The following is a 21233-nucleotide window of genomic DNA, read 5'->3' as shown; positions in this document are numbered from 1 at the left end:
TTCTGTACCTTACAAATATTTTGTCGATGTTTGAGTACCTATCTACTGAGCTCTTTGAAAAGGTAGAGACCTTGGTTTATTCATTTTTGTATTCCACAGAACCTAACATAAGATTTGGTACAGATCAAACAGGTGGTCAGAAAACGATAGTTGAAATGAAGGAATTAACATAGTGTTGCATCATTTAGTATTCAGTTAAGAAGATAGTACTTGTCCAAAAACTGAATTTATTTCTTCAAAGTATATATTATAATGCAGTTGTCATCGTGTTATCCTAGAACTTGGATTATCATAAATCATAATGAGTCGATACATTGTTTGATTATATTTATTCTGATTATATTTCAAGGTGGTTTATCATCTAACAGGCTATTAAATAGAGCAGTTTCAAACTTTCAAAAGAAATGAAACCCGTCTAGTCTCTCAGTTTTTACTCCCTAGAAGCTTACACGGAACGTAGACGAAAGCGACTACCTTCCCTCGCATCCCAACCGTTTGTGACCGCATTACCCCATCTTTCCTTTTTCCCACCCTTTCGCCCTCCGGAAGGGGCCGAGCTCTCCCGGTACTTCCCAGTCTTCCTCCGCCCCCTGCGGAAGGAGCCGAAGGCGGAGTGGGGCGCCGAAGCGGCGCGGCCTAACGCTCGGGCCCCTCCGGAAAGAGCCGAACCGCACTCGGAAGAGGAGGGCGCCTTTGCCTTTGGCGCCTCGCCCCCGCGCGGTGCCCTCTGTCGGCGGCTTGGGGCAGCTGTGGCAGTGGTGGCGGCGGGAGGCGGTAGCCGCGTCGACGTCGACCAAGACTGGAGCGACGTTTAAAGAAGGAGCCGAGTCGCCGCGGAGTCCGGCTTCTGGTTGTTGGAGGACTCCCACCCTTCCGCGCGGCCCGACGACGAGAAGCTGCAGCGCCGGGAAGCAGGTGAGGAGCCGGCCGCGACCCGGGAGGGGGCGAGGGATCGCGCCTGCTTCCTCCGTCCCTGGGCCGCGCCTGCCTTCGCTTTCTCCTCACTTGAACCAGGAAGCGGCGGAGACGGAGGCTCCGCTCCTCCGGCCCTTTCTTTGTGTGGGCCCGGGAGCGAAGGAGGGGACGAACCGGGAGGGCCGCGGCGCGGTCCCCTCCGCCGTCAGGGGCCGAGGGTCTGCCGGCGCCCGGGGTAGGCCCGGAGCGTGGGGAGCCCACCGCGGAGAACCGCTCGGCGTTTTCCTCGCCCCTCTGCCTGCCTTTTTTGCGCCTCTTTTCCCCTCCTAGCCCTTTGATTTAGAGCTTTTCGGCCTGGCCCATCCTCCCCTTCCGTCCCCTTCCCAGGGCATAACAATGCCGCCTGCTTGGCCTCATCCCCTCCCAACACCCCACCCTCCGGTTCGCCACCTTCTACTTTCCCCGGCTCGCCTCGCCTTACTACCCCCGCCCTGACTGTGCTGGCTGGACCTCCATCTGTATTTGCGAGAAGCTGCTTTTCCGCGTGAATGGGGGTTAAAAACCTCGGTTGCAGCCGGCCGGGTGCGAATGGGAAGAGGGGGTGGAAGGAGGAAGATGGGGTTCAGCTGCCGCAGGGAGCCGCGTGTCGGTTGTTTCAGTCTCGCGGGTGGTGTTTCTCTTTCCCACCTTCACCTGCCCTCGGTCAAGGATTTGTCTCACAGGAATGAGGAACGGCTTTTCCACAGTCGGGTCGCAAATCTTGGTTAGGGTGGGTTCAGACCGATTTGTGCTGTTCCTGGGTCCACCTTAACAGGGAAGAGGAGGTAACCTAAACAACAAAATGAAACCAAGTCCCGGTGTCACCTGGACACGTACATTTAAATCATTCCCCCATTGGGAACACCCATGTGCAAACGACAAAAATAGTGGGACCGTATTCAGAAAACCTATCTATCCACTGAAGAGGGACTTGTGTCGAAATCCCCATATTTCGGTAGCCCAGGTTGCTGGCTCGCTGTCCAAAGGTCACCCTTTCTGATGAATGCCTTTATGGTAACCTGGAATTCCTTGGTACCGTTAACAAGCAATGTCTTATAACATGATGTTTTAAATCCTTGATTTCTAGACTTTTCTCCTATTTTTTGTTTTTAAGCTATTATTTTGAAAAATTTAGAAGATATTTGAGACGCCCTGTCTTCCACGTGTATATAACTTAAGAACTGTGACAGTGGTACTACTTTGGTAACTCTAAAGAGAAAGAATATTAGCAATAAAAAGTGTTTCTTTACCAAAAGTACTTATCAACTAATTTTTCCCCCGCTTATCTATTTTATTTTATTATTTTTCAACATCTTTATTGGAGTATAATTGCTTTACAATGTTTAGTTTCTGCTGTACAGCAAAGTGAATCAGCTATACATATACATATATCCCCATATCCCCTCCCTCTTGCGTCTCCCTCCCACCCTCCCTATCGCACCCCTCTAGGTGGTCACAAAGCACCGAGCTGATCTCCCTGTGCTATGCGGCTGCTTCACACTAGCAATCTATTTTACATTTGGTAGTGTGTATATGTCCATGCCACTCTCTCACTTCATCCCAGCTTAACCTTCCCTCTCCCCGTGTCCTCAAGTCCATTCTCTACGTCTGCGTCTTTATTCCTGTCCTGCCCCTAGGTTCATCAGAACCATTTTTTTTTTTAAGATTCCATATATATGTATTAGCATACGGTATTTGTTTTTCTCTTTCTGACTTACTTCACTCTGTATGACAGACTCTGGGTCCATCCACCTCACTACAAATAACTCAGTTTGTTTCTTTTTATGGCTGAGTAATATTCCATTGTATATATGTGCCACATCTTCTTTATCCATTCATCTGTTGATGGACACTTAGGTTGCTTCCATGTCCTGGCTATTGTAAATAGAGCTGCAGTGAACATTGTGGTACATGACTCTTTTTGAATTATGGTTTTCTCAGGTCAACTAATTTTTAATTATATATACATGTATTTATTTATCTATTTATTTATTTAAATTCCGTGTCATTGTTATTGGATATATCTTCTGCAAAGTGCCAAAAATTGTTTTGGGGGTGGTACACAGCAATACTATTTATTGACAGTCCCCCTCCCCTTTTTTTCTAGAGTGATGTCTGCTCTGTTCCAGTAAGTTTATATCTTAATTTTCACTAGTTCATTTGGTGTGAAGAAAGTTCTCATATCAATGCTCATAATTCTTTACCAACAAAATTCAATGTTTTGTGTTTTCATGCAAATGAGCTTTAAGAAATGGTAAACTTTTCTTTTCCTTTGTTTTATTTTTTCACAACAGCATCTGTTGACTTCATTTGGCACTCTGTTTAACATTCCGCCTCTGGAGATTGTAAGGGTAGGCAGGTGAGGGGAAGTGGCAAGGGGAAGAAGAAAGAGGAGAGGGTAAGAAAGGTGTTTCATAGTTTATCCAGATGAGGCATCCCAATCAAAGTAAGAATAGAAAAATAATAGAGGTAATAATTGCCAGTGTTTATAAATTCTGATTTAGTCACTGGCTGCAGGGAATAGCTGTTGAATATGTTCTTAAAGATAAGTTAAAATTTAGGAAGACTACATATTTTGGACTCAGTGTTGCACACACCAAGCTTTTCTGACATTCAAAACATTCATTTACAGGTGAAATAACTTTTATGTGTTCATGATGAAGATTTTTCTTAAAGTTTTAAGACAGTTAAAAATTAACTCTTGGGCTTCCCTGGTGGCGCAGTGGTTGAGAGTCCGCCTGCCAATGCAGGGGACGCGGGTTCGTGCCCCGGTCCGGGAAGATCCCACATGCCGCGGAGCGGCTGCGCCTGTGAGCCATGACCGCTGAGCCTGCGCGTCCGGAGCCTGTGCTCCGCGACGGGAGAGGCCACAGCGGTGAGAGGCCCGCGTACCGCAAAAAAAAAAAAAAAAAAAAAAAAAAAAAAAAAAAAAAAATTAACTCTTAACTCTTCTTGAGGAGAAAATCCAAAATTGGAACTAAGAAAATTAATTTTAGTCTTTAAAACTAGCCTAGTGGTGATGCATGAATCTAAGATTCAAAGGAAGAGATTAATGTTCAAATCTGTAGATCAATTTAAAACTGGCTTGTCTCTTCTCAGGGGAAAGTCATGAGATTTGACATGTGGTCCAAAAACCAGCCTGTAAGAATAATTTATATAAAAACCAAAAAGTTATATCAAACTTCGGGTAAAACTCCAGTAAACTAGTTAATGATGCTGTAGCTGAAATTCTGAATGATGAAGTGCTTTTGTCCTTCTTTCCTAATCTCCCATCCTCCCCTTCCCTTTCTCTTACAGGCATGGAGAGTAGAAAACTGATTTCTGCTACAGACATTCAATACTCTGGCAGTCTGCTGAACTCCTTGAATGAGCAACGCGGCCATGGACTCTTCTGTGATGTTACCGTTATTGTGGAAGACCGAAAATTCCGAGCCCACAGGAACATCCTTTCAGCTTCTAGTACTTACTTCCATCAGCTCTTCTCAGTTGCTGGGCAAGTTGTTGAACTGAGCTTTATAAGAGCAGAGATCTTTGCAGAAATTCTCAATTATATCTATAGTTCTAAAATTGTTCGTGTTAGATCAGATTTACTTGATGAGTTAATTAAATCAGGGCAGTTATTAGGAGTTAAATTTATAGCAGAGCTTGGTGTCCCATTGTCACAGGTTAAAAGCATCTCAGGTACAGCTCAGGATGGTAATGCAGAAACCTTACCTCCTGGTTCTAGTGACAAGAACCTTGAAATACAAAAATCAAAAGATGAAGCCCAAGAAAATGGGGCCACTATAATGCCAATTATAACAGAGTCTTTTTCCTTATCTGCTGAAGATTATGAGATGAAAAAGATCATTGTTACCGATTCAGATGATGACGACGATGACGTCATTTTCTGCTCTGAGATTCTGCCTGCAAAGGAGACTTTGCCAAGTACCAATACAGTGGCAGAGGTCCAGCCTAACCCAGGCTCTGTTGCTATTTCAGATGTTGCACCTTGTGCGAGCAATAGCTCTCCCCCTTTAACAAATATCACACCTACTCAGAAACTTCCTACTTCTGTGAATCAGGCAACTCTGAACCAAACACAAGGAAGTGAAAAATTATTGGTATCCTCGGCCCCAACACATCTGACTCCCAACATCATTTTATTAAATCAGACATCACTTACTACACCACCAAATGTCAGTTCTTCACTTCCAAATCATATGTCTCCTTCAATCAATGTACTTGTGCAGAATCAGCAGCCACCAAACAATGCTGTTTTAACAGGAAACAAGGCCAATGAAGAGGAGGAGGAGGAAATTATAGATGATGATGATGACACTATTAGCTCCAGTCCAGACTCGGCGGTCAGTAATACGTCTTTGGTCCCACAGGCTGAGATCCCCCCAAATACCGCTTTTGATGGATCGTTGATACAGAAGATGCAGATTCCTACACTTCTGCAAGAGCCACTTTCTAATTCTTTAAAAATTTCAGATATAATTACTAGAAACACTAATGATCCAGGTTTAGGATCGAAACATCTAATGGAGGGTCAGAAGATTATTACTTTAGATACAGCTACTGAAATTGAAGGCTTGTCGACGGGTTGCAAGGTTTATGCAAATATTGGTGAAGATACTTATGATATAGTGATCCCTGTCAAAGATGACCCTGACGAAGGGGAGGCCAGACTTGAGAATGAGATACCAAAAACATCTAGCAGTGAGACGGCAAATAAACGTATGAAGGTAAAACATGATGATCACTATGAGTTAATAGTAGATGGAAGGGTCTATTATATCTGTATTGTATGCAAAAGGTCATATGTCTGTCTGACAAGCTTGCGGAGACATTTTAACATTCATTCTTGGGAGAAGAAGTATCCTTGCCGTTACTGTGAGAAGGTATTTCCTCTTGCAGAATATCGCACAAAGCATGAAATTCATCACACAGGGGAGAGAAGGTATCAGTGTTTGGCCTGTGGCAAGTCTTTCATCAACTATCAGTTTATGTCTTCACACATAAAGTCAGTTCATAGTCAAGATCCTTCTGGAGACTCAAAGCTTTATCGTTTACATCCATGCAGGTCTTTACAGATCAGACAATATGCATACCTTTCTGATAAGTCAGGCACCATGCCTGTCATGAAGGATGATGGTATTGGGTATAAGGTTGATGCTGGGAAAGAACCTCCAGTAGGGACCACATCTACTCCTCAGAACAAGCCAATGACCTGGGAAGATATTTTTATTCAGCAGGAAAATGATTCAATTTTTAAACAGAATGTAACAGATGGCAGTACTGAGTTTGAATTTATAATACCAGAATCTTATTGAACTCCTTTGAAATATCAGAAAGTTTTGGTTTGGATTAAGGGTCAGGGCTTTCAGAAGACCTGTAAAACAAAGGTGAAAACAAGTTGATTTGATCTGCCATGTCATCTGAAGGTAGTCTAGTTGGATTATTTGTTGATAATTTTTTAGAAGCAAATTATTCTGAAAGTTTGAATAGAGATTGAGAAGTTTTTCCCCCCCAAGTATCCATTTTTATAGTTAGCTTTCAGCACATTTAAAAGAGGCAAAAAGAAAAAAAAAGCTTGGAGAGATAGTTTCCTGAATAGAATTTGAAGCAGTCTGAATGTTCTTTGAAAATAACTGGAGTTATTAGCATACCCTAGTATATCTTGCAACTTTCCCCTTCCGTGTTAGCACTTTACTGATGATTCTCAATTTTCTTATTATTGAGACTATAAATGTGTTGTGTCTTATATATGGCATAAAAAGTAAACAAGAACTTCTAAAGTTGTCCTGGAAATTTTCAGAATAAATCTCTGCTTGGTTGTGTATTCTGCTAACCCAAATGGATAGCAACCTCCTGCCCCTCATGAAAATGGCCGTGCAGACAAATCTCTCATTTGAACAATGAAGTAGTTTTAGCTAATTAGAATTAAACCTTGCTTTTATTGCCATAGTCTGGAAAAGACCTGTGGCTGGACTACTGTATATATACCTTTGCAGTGTGGTTTCCATGGGCAAAAATACTAAAGGAAAACAAATCTCTGTAGTGCAGACAGGAAGAGGTGAAATGATCTGTCGCATTTGTTTTGAATTCTGCACTCTTATATGATAGCGACAGAGAATGGAAGTAAATGGAGATTTCCTTTTTGCTTGTTATGGTTAAAAATATTCCCATGACATTTTTCAAATTTTGAATCTGAAAGCCACCAAATTAATCTTTATGTATAAATCTTTATAAATGACAAATTTCACAAATGAGACGCCTGTATATTTTGGGCGGGAGGCTACTGGCATATATTTTTAAATGTTCATATTACTTAGAATCTCTAATAGGAAGTTTTTATTTGACATAGTTGAGTCAGTGATCTAGTATTTTCCTTTCAGCAAGACCTTTTAGGTTTTTACTCCTTCTAAAATAAGTTCCATTCCATCTGCAAATTGCTGCAGTATTATAGCATTCAGAAGCTATACGTGGAAGTTAAATAGGCTTGTTGATTCCCATTTATCTTGAGAACAATAAATACCACCTTTCTCCCTTTTAAAATGACACATATTTAAACACTTAGAAAATAAAGTAAAAACTTATTGAAGTGCTAGTACTAAAAGGGAAGCAGGTTGGAACAAATATATAGCCTAGCATTTATAACAGGATTGACTTGTCGAACTTCTGTAAATGAATTTTTGCAAAGGAAAAAAATTAATAGATATTGAAAAAGATTGTTGTGCATAGTTATTAGTCATTTGTAACCTTGCTTAAGTATTTCTTAATTCAACATAGATATTTTCTTTCTCCTTAACCACGTATTTTTGAAAATAGTCTATTTCTTGACTTTGAACTTAAAGCTTTAATCATAATTTCTCATGTATACGTCATTCTTACAGTAATCTAGACTTGAAGATAATGGTTTCAGTGTTTCTTAAGATGGTAGCTGAGGGTATCAGGCATCAGTATTTGCAGTAATATGAGAAGAAAGAAAAATAATATACTCCTTTGCTTTACCAAGGATTAGAATGATGTGCATCTTTCCGTTTTCTGTTCTGTGAGTTGAGACCTTAAGACCATTTTGTAAACTAATCCTTGGAAATTTTTTAATTACCTTACAACTTAAGAGTCTGATCTCTGGAATTGCAATATCTGTTTCCTTTCTTTGTAGGTACTGATAACATTACTCTTTGACTATAGGGTACACTCTGAAATCTTTTCAGTGGAAATTTGTTTGTTTCATTAATGCTGTTTTACCAGTTAGACATAATTCTTCTACAAGTGTGAATGATACTGATATCAGCAGAGCTTCCAGTCCTTTCAGACTAAACTGCTAGGTAAATTAGTTTGTCATAATAAAACTTGGTGGTTTCTACAAGGCCATTATGACAAACCAGGAGTTAATTCTATAATGGAAAACTATCCATTCTTAATTATCTGGATATAATTATTTGCTGCTGCTGTGCTCTATGTAAATTCTGAGGGTGAAATTTCAACTTGGCCTACTGAAGGTATCTTCTAGAGTTTTTTGGGAGGAGGAAAACTGGAAAAATCACTTTAAATTGTATTTTTGCCAGAAGACTTTTACTTGCATGTATGTCAGGGTCTTCTGTTTTTCTACAAGTCTCTATATACAAAGTTCAGAATTCATGCAGAATACTCCTTTGGGATTAAAACCATTCACCCCCAATATTTATGGGGTTGGAAATCTGTGGCAAGAGGCTGTTCAAAGCTTGTCATGGGGTGTTCCTATTTTATACTTAGTTTTCTGGCAATTGAACTTCCTTTTTTTCCTTTCAAGTTGGCTTCAGATTTGCTCCTATGCTAAATTACCTATAAATATTCTGGATAGGAACTTTGAAATAGCAATTTGTTAAAAGATGACAAAATGAAAGTGCTCAAACAAAGCAAAGATTTTTTTTTTTTTTTTTTTTTTTTTTGCGGTACGCGGGCCTCTCACTGTTGTGGCCTCTCCCGTTGCGGAGCACAGGCTCCGTACGCGCAGGCTCAGCGGCCATGGCTCACGGGCCCAGCTGCTCCGCGGCATGTGGGATCTTCCCGGACCGGGGCACGAACCCGTGTCCCCTGCATCGGCAGGCAGACTCTCAACCACTGCGCCACCAGGGAAGCCCCTAAGCAAAGATTTTTAAATGTTGTAGCAATCTTGCAAGATTCACTTTAGAATAAATCTTAAATGATTATCATTTTGGTGGTAATGATCCCACACACACAACCGCTATGAGGAATTGATGCTGGGTTTTTCCCATTGTACCAAAAAGATAAAACAAATGGTAAAAATGATGAAGGTATTTTGTATTGTCAAGGCGTGCATATTCTAAAGAATTAAATACTAATTCAGCAGCACTGGCTTTCTCATCTCTGTCAATCATATGAAACCTTGTTCATTTCCATCCAATACTGTAATGTTCATACTTGTTCACTCTTCTCTGTCATGACTTTAAGTTCTACTTTTCATTAACCGTTACCTGATATTAGTTCGTAGAGCTTCTTATGGCAAAAATAAAATGTTTTAATTCTGATTTTTGAGTGCATTTTTTACAAGATGTTCTTTCAGAAATTACATAGCTTATGTTCTGTTGTTTTTCAGTTTTTGTAGCAGGAGACTGGAACTGTATTTCTGATGACGGCATGACAGAATTTCCCATTAGGTTTTATATGTTGGTTAATCACATGCCCATTGTATCTTGAACCATAATAGTCAAAAGTGAGTCAGCTGCTGTCAGTTGCTTTAGAGTGTTTGTGATACTTCTGTTGATTCCATGAAGACACATGTAAGTTGATAAGGAGGAGGATAGTTTTATTAATTTGAAACATCACAAAAGCAGTCTGGGTTTCCAACATGGCAGTGATACAGATTTTAAGCAACATCCAGTTATACAGGTTCTGGATTAATATTTTAATGTTTCATGCCCAGTTCAATACTTTAAAGCAGAATTAGGAATAAAGCAGTAAATATTACAAAATGCAGTCAAGGTACATTTTGGAAATACAAATTCCTTCATTACAGCAAATGTTTTTGCAAAAGAGTAAAGCAGCAAATATTAACTTTTCTAAGGTAACATGCACTTTTTATAGTTCAATGTGATAAAAAAAGAAGCTGCTCAAATTAAGTGTTACAAAATCTATACTGTTTCAAGTTACTTTGTAAAGTAAGAAAAATACATAGAAATGAGTCATAGAATCTTGACACTTTAAGAAATGTGATGAATGTAGGATATACTATGTAATGGTGCCTTTAAAAAAATTAAATACCCATACACGTTCACTAAAGCAAAATGTAAAGTGTAAACAGCAAGAAATTTCATTGAGTATTACAAGTTGATATTTGTATAGTAAGTCAATTGGTTATTAGTCCCTTTTTGAAATCCAATAGAATTTTAATATGCTCAGAACTGTAGAAAATAATAGTAACTTTATATAACACAAAAGGATTATAGTTGTTCAGATTTGAAATCCAGATGAGACATCAGTCGTGATGCCGAAAGTTAAACTGAATGTTTTGCCAACATTTACTGTGAACAATGAGCACACTGGTTGTACCTTGGTAACTCTTGATGGCTGGGTGTCTACAAGGTAGATGGGAGCACCAGCATTTGCCTGCTACCTCTAATCCATGAAGTTGGGAGGTAGCGAAATTGGCTGGAAATTTTTCCTGTATGTGTTCTGTGTTTGCAGAACTGTCTAATTAGGTACCCTCCTGTAGCCCTGTATTTTTATGTTGTACAAGTATAGGATTATCAATCTTCCTTTAAATCAATCGATTCTCAGGTTAACATAAGATCACAATGAAAGTGTTCATTCTGAAATGAAGGCATGGTGCCGAAGTGTTAAATTCATCAGATTGAGGTTTAAAGCTATGTATAATTAAAAGAACTGTACAAATACCTACCACAATGTGCCAGATGGATTTTAAATCTACGATAACACTTAAGAATTTGTCAAGTTGGCTACATTTGAGGTATTGCAGACAAAGCGGCATTGTAACACTTTCATAACCTTGAACACTGTCATGATTGGTCTCAACAGAAAAAAGGACCAATAAGAGCAGTGGCATTAAAATACAGATGATTCTTTTGGGGTGGGGTGCAGGATACGTGCGGTTTGCTGGGATTGAAGCACAATATTTGAAGATAAACAGTCACAAAGATTAGTAACAATCATAACACGACCCAAGAACCTAATCTAGCATTTTTGAACTCAATTTTAACCGTAAGATTTGTATCTCCTGCAGCAAATGCAACATGTAGTAGAACCGCTGTCTCCTAAGTTACCCGATGTATAACTGAGATCCACTTAAAACATCTCACATGTTCTGTGTATTTCAGTGCTTCTTGAACAATCAATCCTGTTCCCCACTACTCAAAGGACTATTGCACTTTTCCCTTTGGGAGGTACCAATCACAAAAGCTGAGCTGAATGATCACAATAGCCATTTTTACAATACAGAGAAGAAAGGAGTAAGAGACATGGGCAGCTTTTTTCAGCATCCAGACACAAGCAAACAAAATCTTAGAACTCTCTTCATTGGAACTACCGTGTAGCCCCATCATCTGGGAAATTTTCCTTAGGGACTGACTTTAGTGGTAGGGAAAGACAGGGCCTATAAGCCAGGCGCTTCAACCAAGGTGCTAGGGTGGCGATCTGCCAACGGCCGGAGGACAACACTCCATTTACACAAAGTGAAGCAGATGGCAACCACACTTCTGCTGCACACAGAGGCGGGGCCATAGGGTAATGCAGGTCCAAACAAGACAAGCTGCTTGCTGGGATGGCTCTCCAGCCTTGCGCTGCCCTTCTTGGAAGTGCTGGGCTCAGTCTAGCCACCCCTGCTCTGCACTGATAACAAATAAGCTTCTTCCCTATCTTTCCTTAGCCTGGCAGGCCATTGCAAAACTTTATGCATAAGAATCACACTTTAAAGTTTGTACCCTACACACTTCCACTAAAGCAGAAATATAAAAGCCACAATAATCTCAATAGCCAGCAGACATTCCTCTTTAGGGGCTGTAAGGGGGTGGCTTTTCAAAAGGCGGATAGTAGGGTGGAGAGTATCGGGGTGGAGCACTCGAGGACCACATGTAGCTGGGCGAAGGAGAGGCAGACTGGGGCTCATCAGAAAGTCCAGAGGGTGGGGAGGATGGAAAGACACTGGAATGCTGTGTAATCAAAATAGAACAACATCAGTTTAGGCAGTGAGGTTGCATTTCTCCAATGTCAGTCATTATTTTAAAATGAATACGGACCCAGTGTGTTTCTGTTTGGAACAACCAAGAGTTCCTAAACCTCGCAGGGTTAATGAGGGGCATGAAACTGAGCTGGTCCCACCTTCTCTCAGTCACTCAGGCTGCAGAGCTCACGCAGAGAGGCCTTGGAATCCTCCCCCACCCCTCCCTTTGGACCCCTCATTCAGTCAGTTACCGAACCCTGTTGCTCCTACTTCTGTGTCGTCTCTGGAATCCATCACTCCCTTTACCACGTTTATAACTCAAGCCTCCAACAACTACCCCCTGAGCCATGGCAACAGCATCCCAACTAGTCTTCAAAAAGGTAGTTTGGGCCTTAAGAATATTTGAGGTTAAGCCATTAATACCTGGGAAAGTCTTTGCTACAAAAATATATCATCACAGAGCCCATCTCACAGACCAAAACAAAACAAAACCAAAAAACTAAGGTCAGAGAGGTTAAATGGCTTTCTTGGATCTGGGGTCTTCTAACTTGAAGTCCAACAATTTCTATTTCATCTTAACTGTGGCCCACCACCCCAAAGTGCAGGGTATGTCGGAGGGCAAAGAGGAACAAAGGCGTGGAGGTAAGAATCACAAAGGTAAGAGTGAGGAGCGATCTACCAGGTTGCAAGGACACTGAGGACTCTTACTTGGTGCTGTCTAACTTTTGTAGTCTTTGGGAAGGGAGCGAGATATGGGTTAAAAAAAAAATACCCAGTGAACTGGAGTGTTAGGAGTCATCTGCCACTTCTCTTTCCCTGGCCCATGTATATACCCTTGACCCTAATGATTTTCCTGCTCAAGGAGAGTTGGCCTGTTTTGTTCACTGCTCTCTCCCCCAGAGCTCAGAACAGTGCTTGGCAAGTAGGAGGTACTCTAACTTCAGGAGCATAGAAGATGAACTTGGTATGATTTTTTTTTAAATAAAATCTATTTTCAAAGACTACGGTCACATCTTGTGGGTACTGTTGCCTTGCTCCAGTGGTGGAGCATGGCTGAGGCCTGAAGGCTGGAGGGGTCTATAGGGATGGCAAGAGGCAGGAGGCCAGTTTTAGGCTCTCAGGAAGAGGAAACGTAAGCCAACGAACGGGGCTGCAGAACTGCAATTTTCTGTTGTGCCTTAGCTCTAGGAGGAACTGCTATATTAAAAAAAAAAAGACCCACTTAAATCAAAAAATTTCTCAAGAGTTCAAGTGCTGTCTGGGGAGGTCAATGCCTTTTCTTTGTTCAGCTGGCCGGAGTCTAAGTAGATCACGTCATTTTCAGGCCTAGAGCAATCTAGAGTCAGCCTTGCCATGAGGTATCTGGAGCCCGAGACCAGTTGGCTGATTCTCCTTAGCACCAGTCCTGACCTCTGCACTCCTTAGAAAGCGTTGTCCTGCTTTCTAGGTCTTGCTTGAGACACTGAAATCTCCATCTCCCACCACATAATGTCAGGACTGAGAAGAGGCCGTAGCGGCCAACATCCCCTCCTTCCCCATCACATCCATCCTTTCGATCTGAGAGAAGGAATGACAGGGTCATAGAAAGCCTTTAAAGACAAAAGAACTTGAGGCAGTGGACTCGAGACAAGCCAGATTCCTTCCAAAAATCTCAAAATTTCTCCTCCCTCCAGGAGGAGATATGCTTTCTAAGACACTGGAATCGTGATTTCCTAGTTTTCCACTCCGCCCTGCACAACTCTCTCCTCTCTCTCCCTCCTCTTCTGTTGCTTTCCTCAACTAAGAACGCTGTCCTCTTAAACCAGAGAGGAGAGCAAAAACCCACCAGGGACAAGATCTCTGTGGCCGGGGATGTGCCACTCTGCCCTTCTAAATCCCGTTCCAGGATAGTGAGAGCCAGGAGGCCAGTTCTCTGTGGCCCAGCCACAGAAGGGAGGGGCAAGTTTCTGAAGGTGGAGCTAAAGGCCGTTCCGTCCTGAGAGGCAGTAAAAGGCTGCCGTGGGTAGCAGCTGCCGTGGGTGGCAGTTGTACACTTTGATAATAAGAGGGGGTGGTACAACGGCCTTGGGTTTTCACTTCTCAGTTTCATGTTTGGGAAAGTATTAAGGGGGAAGGGGGTGGGATGCTTCTCACTTCCCTTTGAGGATGCTGGGAGTCTTAGGGATAAACTCAAAGGGCTCCTGGCAGAGCTAGGGAGCTAACTGGCTGCAGTCCACACACACCCTTGGGATTTGTTGCGGGCGGGGGGGGGGGGGTCGCCCACCGTACCAGTGCATAGTTTCCTAGCAACAGGCAGGCACCTTGGGAAAGATCTGGCTTTGTTGCAGCTGGAGAGCTGGCCCAGCGCATTTTGGTTCCTGCCTAAGAGTCGACTTGACTAGGGACAGGCAGCTCAGAAGAACAGAGCTTTGAATCCTTTCGCACCACAAAGCATGAAAAGCATGAAAAGCATCTAAATAGCCTGCTGCTGGGCCTGGTCAGCTAGAGCTTCCCGAGCTGCTGCTTAGAGGCTGGGGTGGCCTAGGGCGGTGGAGCTACAGAGGAGGGAGCGGGCTCTCTCTCCCGCCTTAGCCTGCCCCTCCCTGCCCCATGCAGACCCACAGTCCGCAAGACCCTTGTGCGTTTCTGTCACGTGTGCTTCTCTCTTCGGAAGCACTGGGAGGCAGTGACTCCAAAAAGAGCCCCGGAACTGGCCGGGTGATAAAGGGTACCAGCAAAAGATGCTGTGTCCCAAGGGTGAAATCCAGGGTCTCTTGGTTCTTTGCATTCCCCCTCTGCTTCTGACCCAGAAAGCAAAGCCAGGGGAGACGGAGAGAAGAGTAGAGAAAAGGAAGAGGAAGAAAAAGGGAGGGATCAGAAACAAGAGAAAGGAGGAGAGGCAAGGAGAACCTCAGCAGGAGAGGGGAAATAAAAAGTTGAGTGGCGGCAGCAGCGGCGGCCTCCTAAGGCTCTCAGCAACCTACGCCATCTACCGCCTCCCCCCGGACTAGCGCGACTCTCTCATTCAAGGGGCCCGATTTATAATGGGTCCTGTTCAGTGGCTACGACGAAACCTAGAGTACCTTCATGTGATTTAATAAAGAGCATAAACAGAGGTGCTCGCATTTTGCAGAGGCTTTTGTTTTAAGCTAAACTTGGCGATTCACCAAATGGCTAGAGTGAAATAGCGGGTCTGGCCCAGTAGGCCAGACTGGGGAGTATGGCTGGAAGCCTTAAGGGATTTACCCCAAAGCTACACTGGGTTGAATTTCCCAGAAGTAGAAACGGATGCTTTATACCCTACAGGATATGGACTGCTTGGCCATGGGGAAATGAGTGCAAGGGGCAAGAGAAGTGAGCGCTGGGGAGGTGAGCAAGGAGGCACCAGCAGTCTTGACTTCTAAGCTTGGACGCCTTGGAGTCCAACATTTGCAAGAGTCACAACATCCTCAGGGCCGCTGACCAGACCCACGTCCTCGCTCCCGTCTGACCACAAGAAACGTTTCCCAAGCTTCCTGACTGGACAGCTACCCAATAAGAGCATGACTTTGAGGGGTGAAAACAAAACCCTATAAATCTCCTCTTCCTTCTATCAGCCTTGGGATAAAAAGGAAAGAGAAGTCTTCAAAGGCAAAGTGACATAAATAGTCCTATTTGGAAATGACCAGAATGGGGAAGTCATTCAGGAGAAAGTCTAGAAAGGTCAGTTTTCCTGCTATGATTTGGGCCCTTTTACAATCTGAGATGAGACTAAGGGAGCTCTGGCTTTTTATTTTTTGGGTAGGTCTGTGCTTCTGATGGTTTTATTGTCAGAGATGGTGTGCGTTTTGCTGACTACTTTCTATTTATCTGGGAACATAACAGATGTTCCTTCATCCTCTTGGCTTTCTTGGGGAAAGACTGGTATTTCCTCCTATGAAACAATAAGGGAATGGAACTTGGTGAACAAAAGAAAGCTCCACTCAAATACTAAAGTGAAATACTTTGTAAGTTCTAGAAGGAAACAAATCACTTAAAAACATACACCTTAAAACCCATAAATTTATAAAATCTCCAAAAACGAAATACAAAAGACGGCTTGAACCTACAGAAAGAACCAGGAGAGGTATAAGAAGTGTCCCAGAAGTCCTTGGAGTGGGGAGCAATTTAATAACATAATAAGAGAAAGTAAAGGGAATTCCCTGGCGGTCCAGTGGTTAGGACTCTGCGCTTTCACTGCCAAGGGTACGGGTTCAATCCCTGGTCAGGGAACTAAGATTCCACAAGCCGCATGGCACAGCCAAATGGAAAAAAGAGAGAGAGAGAGAGTAAAGAGACCCTTTCTGAGTCAATGATTAGGAAGCCCATAATTTAAACCAGTAGAATGCGTAAATATCCTAAAATTAACTGGGGAAAAGATCAGTGCTATACTCAGACTTATAGCTTCTCCAAAGAATCCCTCAAGCCAATCTCTGGCATCAGACAGACCTGGATACATATTCTTGTCCTCCACTTACCATCCCTGTGACTGTGGAGAGGTTACTTACTTCCTCCATGACTCAGTCATCTCAACTTAAAAATGGCAATGACAAGAGTTATTTCCCTCAAACGACAAAAATGAGATGATATCTGTAAAGCACTTAGCACAATGCTTGGTACATAGTAGGTGCTCATTGAATAGGAGCTTTCATTAAAAAGCAGAGGCTTCCACAAATCCCTGAAGTGCCTGCTTTGAGCCCACGGTGTAGGGTTGGGTTAGGTGGCTAGATTTGGATCCCTTCTCTGAGTTAGGTACCCTGTGTCTGGGTTTCCATAGCACTCTGGGTAATAGTCTACTTACTGTTTTGTCCCCACTGCTGTCCCCTAACCAGTCCCCTTCAGGTCCCTAGACTGGTCTCTTAATGCAGGGCCTATGTCTCATTCAATCTCTACATCCATAGCTCCTGGCACAGTTCCTGGCACATGGGAACACAGAGTCAACATTGACTGAACTGAAACCAACAGCCTGGGCCACCACTAGCATTGGCAATCTTGTTTTCATGCCTGGGGTAGTGTTTGAATGAGGAATGATAGACAGAGAGATGGCTCCATCCCCTAAACAGGGGCTTCCTGTCTCAGAGCTTGCAGCAGCCATCACCAAGGAGGTTATTGTTACTACTTCAGGGGTTCGTTATAAAGTGAAAAGTCCTAAAATCAATATAGTCAATATAATTTACTTCGATGTAAAAATATGGAAGCAGCCTCTTGGGAGCCATGCATGGCCCCTCTGTCCCAGGATGAGTTTTTATTATGGGCGTCCCCAAAGAATGGTGACCCTCCTGTGCTAGGTTCAACATCCCTGCATTCTTTTTAAGGATTCCTTTGCCTCTGTCACTACTGCAATTATCTATGCCCTTTTAGAACTTATTTGTGTTTTCCGGTCTATATTGCCTATTTGGGGAACAAGTTCCCTGAGTTGTCTACCTGTGAATACAGTAGGCTTTAAAACAAGTTCTAACATCTTTTCCCAAACTTTAATGGATGCCTCCTTGTGCTGGTGCTGTATTTTATGACAGCAAACAAATCCATCTTCACACTATAGGTACGTATTCCTATTGCCATATAGAGTCCCAGACCTCCCTGTACAGTATGTAAACCAAACCAAAGTACACTTTATTCAACTAAATAGGGGGTTTTTCAGTTTCAATTATTTTGTTAATCTGAAGTGGAAATTAGGTTGCCCAAGGGCTCTGTTTTTCTCAACTGGCTGGTTAATTGGGACCACCCCCAAACAGTCATGCTTTTATGTCCCCTTGGAGCATTCAGGGCTCTTGGTCAATAGAAGTAAATTCATTATGAGCTTCCCTCCTTTCAAAGGCATTTCCTTAGTCCCCAAATTTTGAATTAAACAGATTCGAGTGTAATCCCATCCTTCTGTGGTCCAGGGTTTAGGGTCACTGTAAATGCCTAAAAGACTGTTTCGTTTGTTTTCCTGAAGTGTCTAGTTCAGTGCTCTGCATACAATGAATTCCTTTTAATTAAGTGCCTTTTGGGTTCTGTTCTTCTGTGCTTAGTCTTAGCTCAAAAGGAAAATGGTAAAGGGCAAATTTGGTAACACTTATTTCTGACCCACGTGATAACAAGGCAAAAGAAGGGGAGGAGGGTGTTATAAAAAATATTTTCTCTGTAGAGTCCCAGTTAGGAAGTCTGGAGAAAAAGAAGGGACTTCTTCCTCATTACAGATTTGATTCAAACCCGTGTGTGGCTCAGAATGCCCTTGTGCTAAGGAGGCAGGCCTCTCCCAGTGGCAGAGAAATGGAAAAGGTCATTGTTGGACAGGGGTCCGTGGTGACATACTCATGAGTACCTCAGTGTAGGTCAAGGCAACTTGGGACACCTGGATCCTATCTCCTCTCCCCTTTTCTTCCCTCATTCTGTTTCTTCTCCTCTTGTGTCTTTCCCACACTCCCCATCTCTCCCATCATTGCCTGCCTATGCAGTCCTTAAGCTAGTCACTGGTACCCACAGGCTGCTAAAGGCCCTCAGGGATAGAGAGCCTGGCTACGTCATATATATTAGGAAGGGTCCATAATTAGGGAGAGAACGAGACAGCATGAGTGAGAGCAAGGGTAATGGAGAGTTCTTTTTCTCTCAAAACATACCTGAAAGTCATAAGCAGAATAAGGTGGCAGATGAGGAGGGCTATGGTAGTAGGTATTATAGGATGCCACTTGAGGACGAGCGTAGTAAGAAACAGTCGGATGGGCATTTTCAACAGAACAGTTCAGTGCTGGGAGAGCTGGGTTCTGCAGAAAAACATAAATTAGAAACAACATAAACGTTCATCACTAGGAGAATGGTTAAATAAACCATGGTACATTCGTACTACAGAATACTATGGAGCTACTGATAAACAATGATGTGCACCTATATTTAGTGACAGGGAAGTTGTCCAGGATATATTGTTAAATTAAAACAACAAAAACAAGCCATTGGCAAAACTATGGAGACAATAAAAAGATTAGTGGTTGCCAGGGGTTGGGGTTGGGGAGAGGAATGAATAGGCAGAGCCCAGAGTATTTTTAGGACAGTGAAAATACTGTTTGCCACCATAATGATGGATACATGTCATTATACATTTGTCCAAACCCATAGAATTACAACAGCAAGAGTGAACCCTGGGGCTTCCCTGGTGGCGCAGTGGTTAAGAATCCGCCTGTCAATGCAGGGGACACGGGTTCGAGCCCTGGTCCGGGAAGATGCCACATGCCACGGAGCAACTAAGCCTGTGCGCCACAACTACTGAGCCTGCGCTCTAGAGCCCGCGAGCCACAACTACTGAAGCCCACGCGCCTAGAGCCCGTGCTCCACAACAAGAGAAGCCACCGCAATGAGAAGCCCACGCACCGCAATGAAGAGTAGCCCCCACTCGCCGCAACTAGAGAAAGCCTGTGCGCAGCAACGAAGACCCAAGGCAGCCAAAAATAAATAAATAAATAAATTTATTTTTTAAAAAAAAGAGTGAACCCTAAGGTAAACTATGAACTTTGGGTGATTCTGATGTGGCGATATAGCTTCATCCTTGGTAACAAATGCACCCCTCTGGTGGGGGCTGTGGGTAATGGGGGAGGCCATGCATGTGTGGGGAAGGGGTACATGGGAAATCTCTCTATCTTCCTCTCAATTTTGCTGTGAACCTAAAACTGCTCTAAAAAATAAAATCTTTTAAAAAAGGCACCATGTTACATTAATGTAGCATAATCCCAGTTTATGTAAAAAATAAAGACTCAATTATACACATATGTGTGTTTGTCAATGAAATTAATCTGGAAAGATTCACAACAGACTGTTAACTATGGTTGTCTCTGGGGAGGGCAGCAGTACTAGGAAGTAAATGGGGACTCTTCACTTTCAATTATATAGCCAAGGTTTTCACAATTAATATGTATTACTTGTGTCATTCCCCCACAACTTATTATTTTGAAAAATTCAAACCTATAGAAAAGTTGAAATCATTTGTATGATTTTCAAAAACAAAAAAGAAAAAGAAGAAATTGAGACCCCAAATACAAAATGCCAAACGGACAAGGCTATTGCTATTCCTGTGACAGAAATGTGATCGATCACAAAGGGTTTATAAAAGTTGTAAGGATTCTTGCAGATTCCACCCCCACTTTTTGGGAAAACAAAGCAATGCAGAAAGAATTTAATACCATTCTTATAACATGGTGACATGTGTAGCCCTTCAAGGGTTAAAGCTAATCTTATCCAGGATGGGGCTGCAGATTTCAACAAGGCCAAAACACTGCTCAAGGAAGCCACCACCGCTCATTAGTTCCCAAGCAGGACTGTGCGCTGTACCTTATGAGTGCCACATGGGTCAAGGTGTGGGTAAATGTTCTTTCCATCATCCATGTCATTGACACCCCCTCCATTCATGTGGATAATCGACAGCTGTCTGTAAAATCAACATGTCTTGTTTCTGGTATGTATCGACTTTGCACTAACGGAGAGCAGAAGCTTCCTCTCAAGTGATGAAAATGTGTGGGCAGGCTTCGGCAATGTCACAGGCAACCATGGTGGGATGTTGGCAGAGGAAACTCCCTTATAGCAAGTTTCAACACAGTCTGTTGCTCTCTTCCTTGGAGTGGGTTACTGTTTACATCTCTAGGAGGTTTGAAGAGTTACAAGCCTCAGTCATTATGATGCTGCTCACAGACAACCAGAGAAATGTTTCTCAGCCTCTCTCTTGTGTGGGAGAGAACTTAGATCTTGACCATTCCAAGGGCTGGCTCGCGTTACAGAAGAGTGCTCAGAAATGCCCTTACCTCTCCACAAGGATTCCAAAAAGAAATGTCATCCCTGAGGAAGTCCGAGAAACCATGTTCTGTTGGCCTTGTGTCAGTTAAAAACACACCCTCCAGCTCTTGCAAAACGAAACCAGTTCTTCTATGCAAATAAACTAAGCCTAACCATAGAGAAGCAATCATGCAATGTAAACTCTATCTAGAAAAGGTTTTGTGCGTGCAGCGAGGCTGGGGGTCCAGGATAATCTTTGAAAGGAAGTTGACTATTTAGAGAAAGAAACACAGGCGGAAGATTAAATAAGCACAAGAAAGCCACAGAAGAGAAGTGTAGAGGACGTAGAGAAAATGGACGGGCACCAAGAGAG

At 42.8% G+C, this 21233-nt stretch overlaps 2 protein-coding genes across 3 annotated transcripts in view; one reads left to right on the top strand and one right to left on the bottom strand.

Annotated features, from left to right (window-relative positions):
• Positions 1-413: 413 nt before the first annotated feature.
• Positions 414-9476, top strand: ZBTB33 (zinc finger and BTB domain containing 33). 2 transcript variants are annotated; one of them, XM_019949546.3, is made up of 3 exons: positions 414-915; positions 3062-3082; positions 4252-9476. In XM_019949546.3, exon 3 carries the CDS (start codon positions 4254-4256, stop codon positions 6270-6272), a length of 2019 nt encoding a protein of 672 aa, XP_019805105.1. In that variant the 5' UTR covers positions 414-915; positions 3062-3082; positions 4252-4253; the 3' UTR covers positions 6273-9476. The 2 variants fall into 2 exon arrangements, with proteins under 2 accessions (XP_019805105.1, XP_019805104.1); XM_019949545.3 differs by lacking the exon at positions 3062-3082 and having other exon boundaries at positions 415-915.
• Positions 9477-9749: 273 nt separating this feature from the next.
• Positions 9750-21233, bottom strand: part of TMEM255A (transmembrane protein 255A) — a 47406-nt gene continuing 35922 nt past the window's right edge. The window contains exons 8-9 of the mRNA XM_019949411.3: positions 18724-18867; positions 9750-12113 (exon numbers count right to left, since the gene is read on the bottom strand). Coding sequence (XP_019804970.1) covers positions 11955-12113; positions 18724-18867 — 303 coding nt within the window. The 3' untranslated portion in view covers positions 9750-11954. The remainder of the gene's footprint in view (positions 12114-18723; positions 18868-21233) is intronic.

This window comes from Tursiops truncatus, chromosome X, assembly GCF_011762595.2.
Source record: "Tursiops truncatus isolate mTurTru1 chromosome X, mTurTru1.mat.Y, whole genome shotgun sequence".
In the NCBI taxonomy this organism is placed as follows: domain Eukaryota; kingdom Metazoa; phylum Chordata; class Mammalia; order Artiodactyla; family Delphinidae; genus Tursiops; species Tursiops truncatus.
The sequence above is the reverse complement of the archived record's forward strand: the minus strand, read 5'-3'. Positions and strand labels throughout refer to the sequence as shown.

Bases quoted from the DNA above. Each gene is read 5' to 3' on its own strand.
- ZBTB33 (XM_019949546.3), top strand. From the start codon at position 4,254: ATGGAGAGTAGAAAACTGATTTCTGCTACAGACATTCAATACTCTGGC.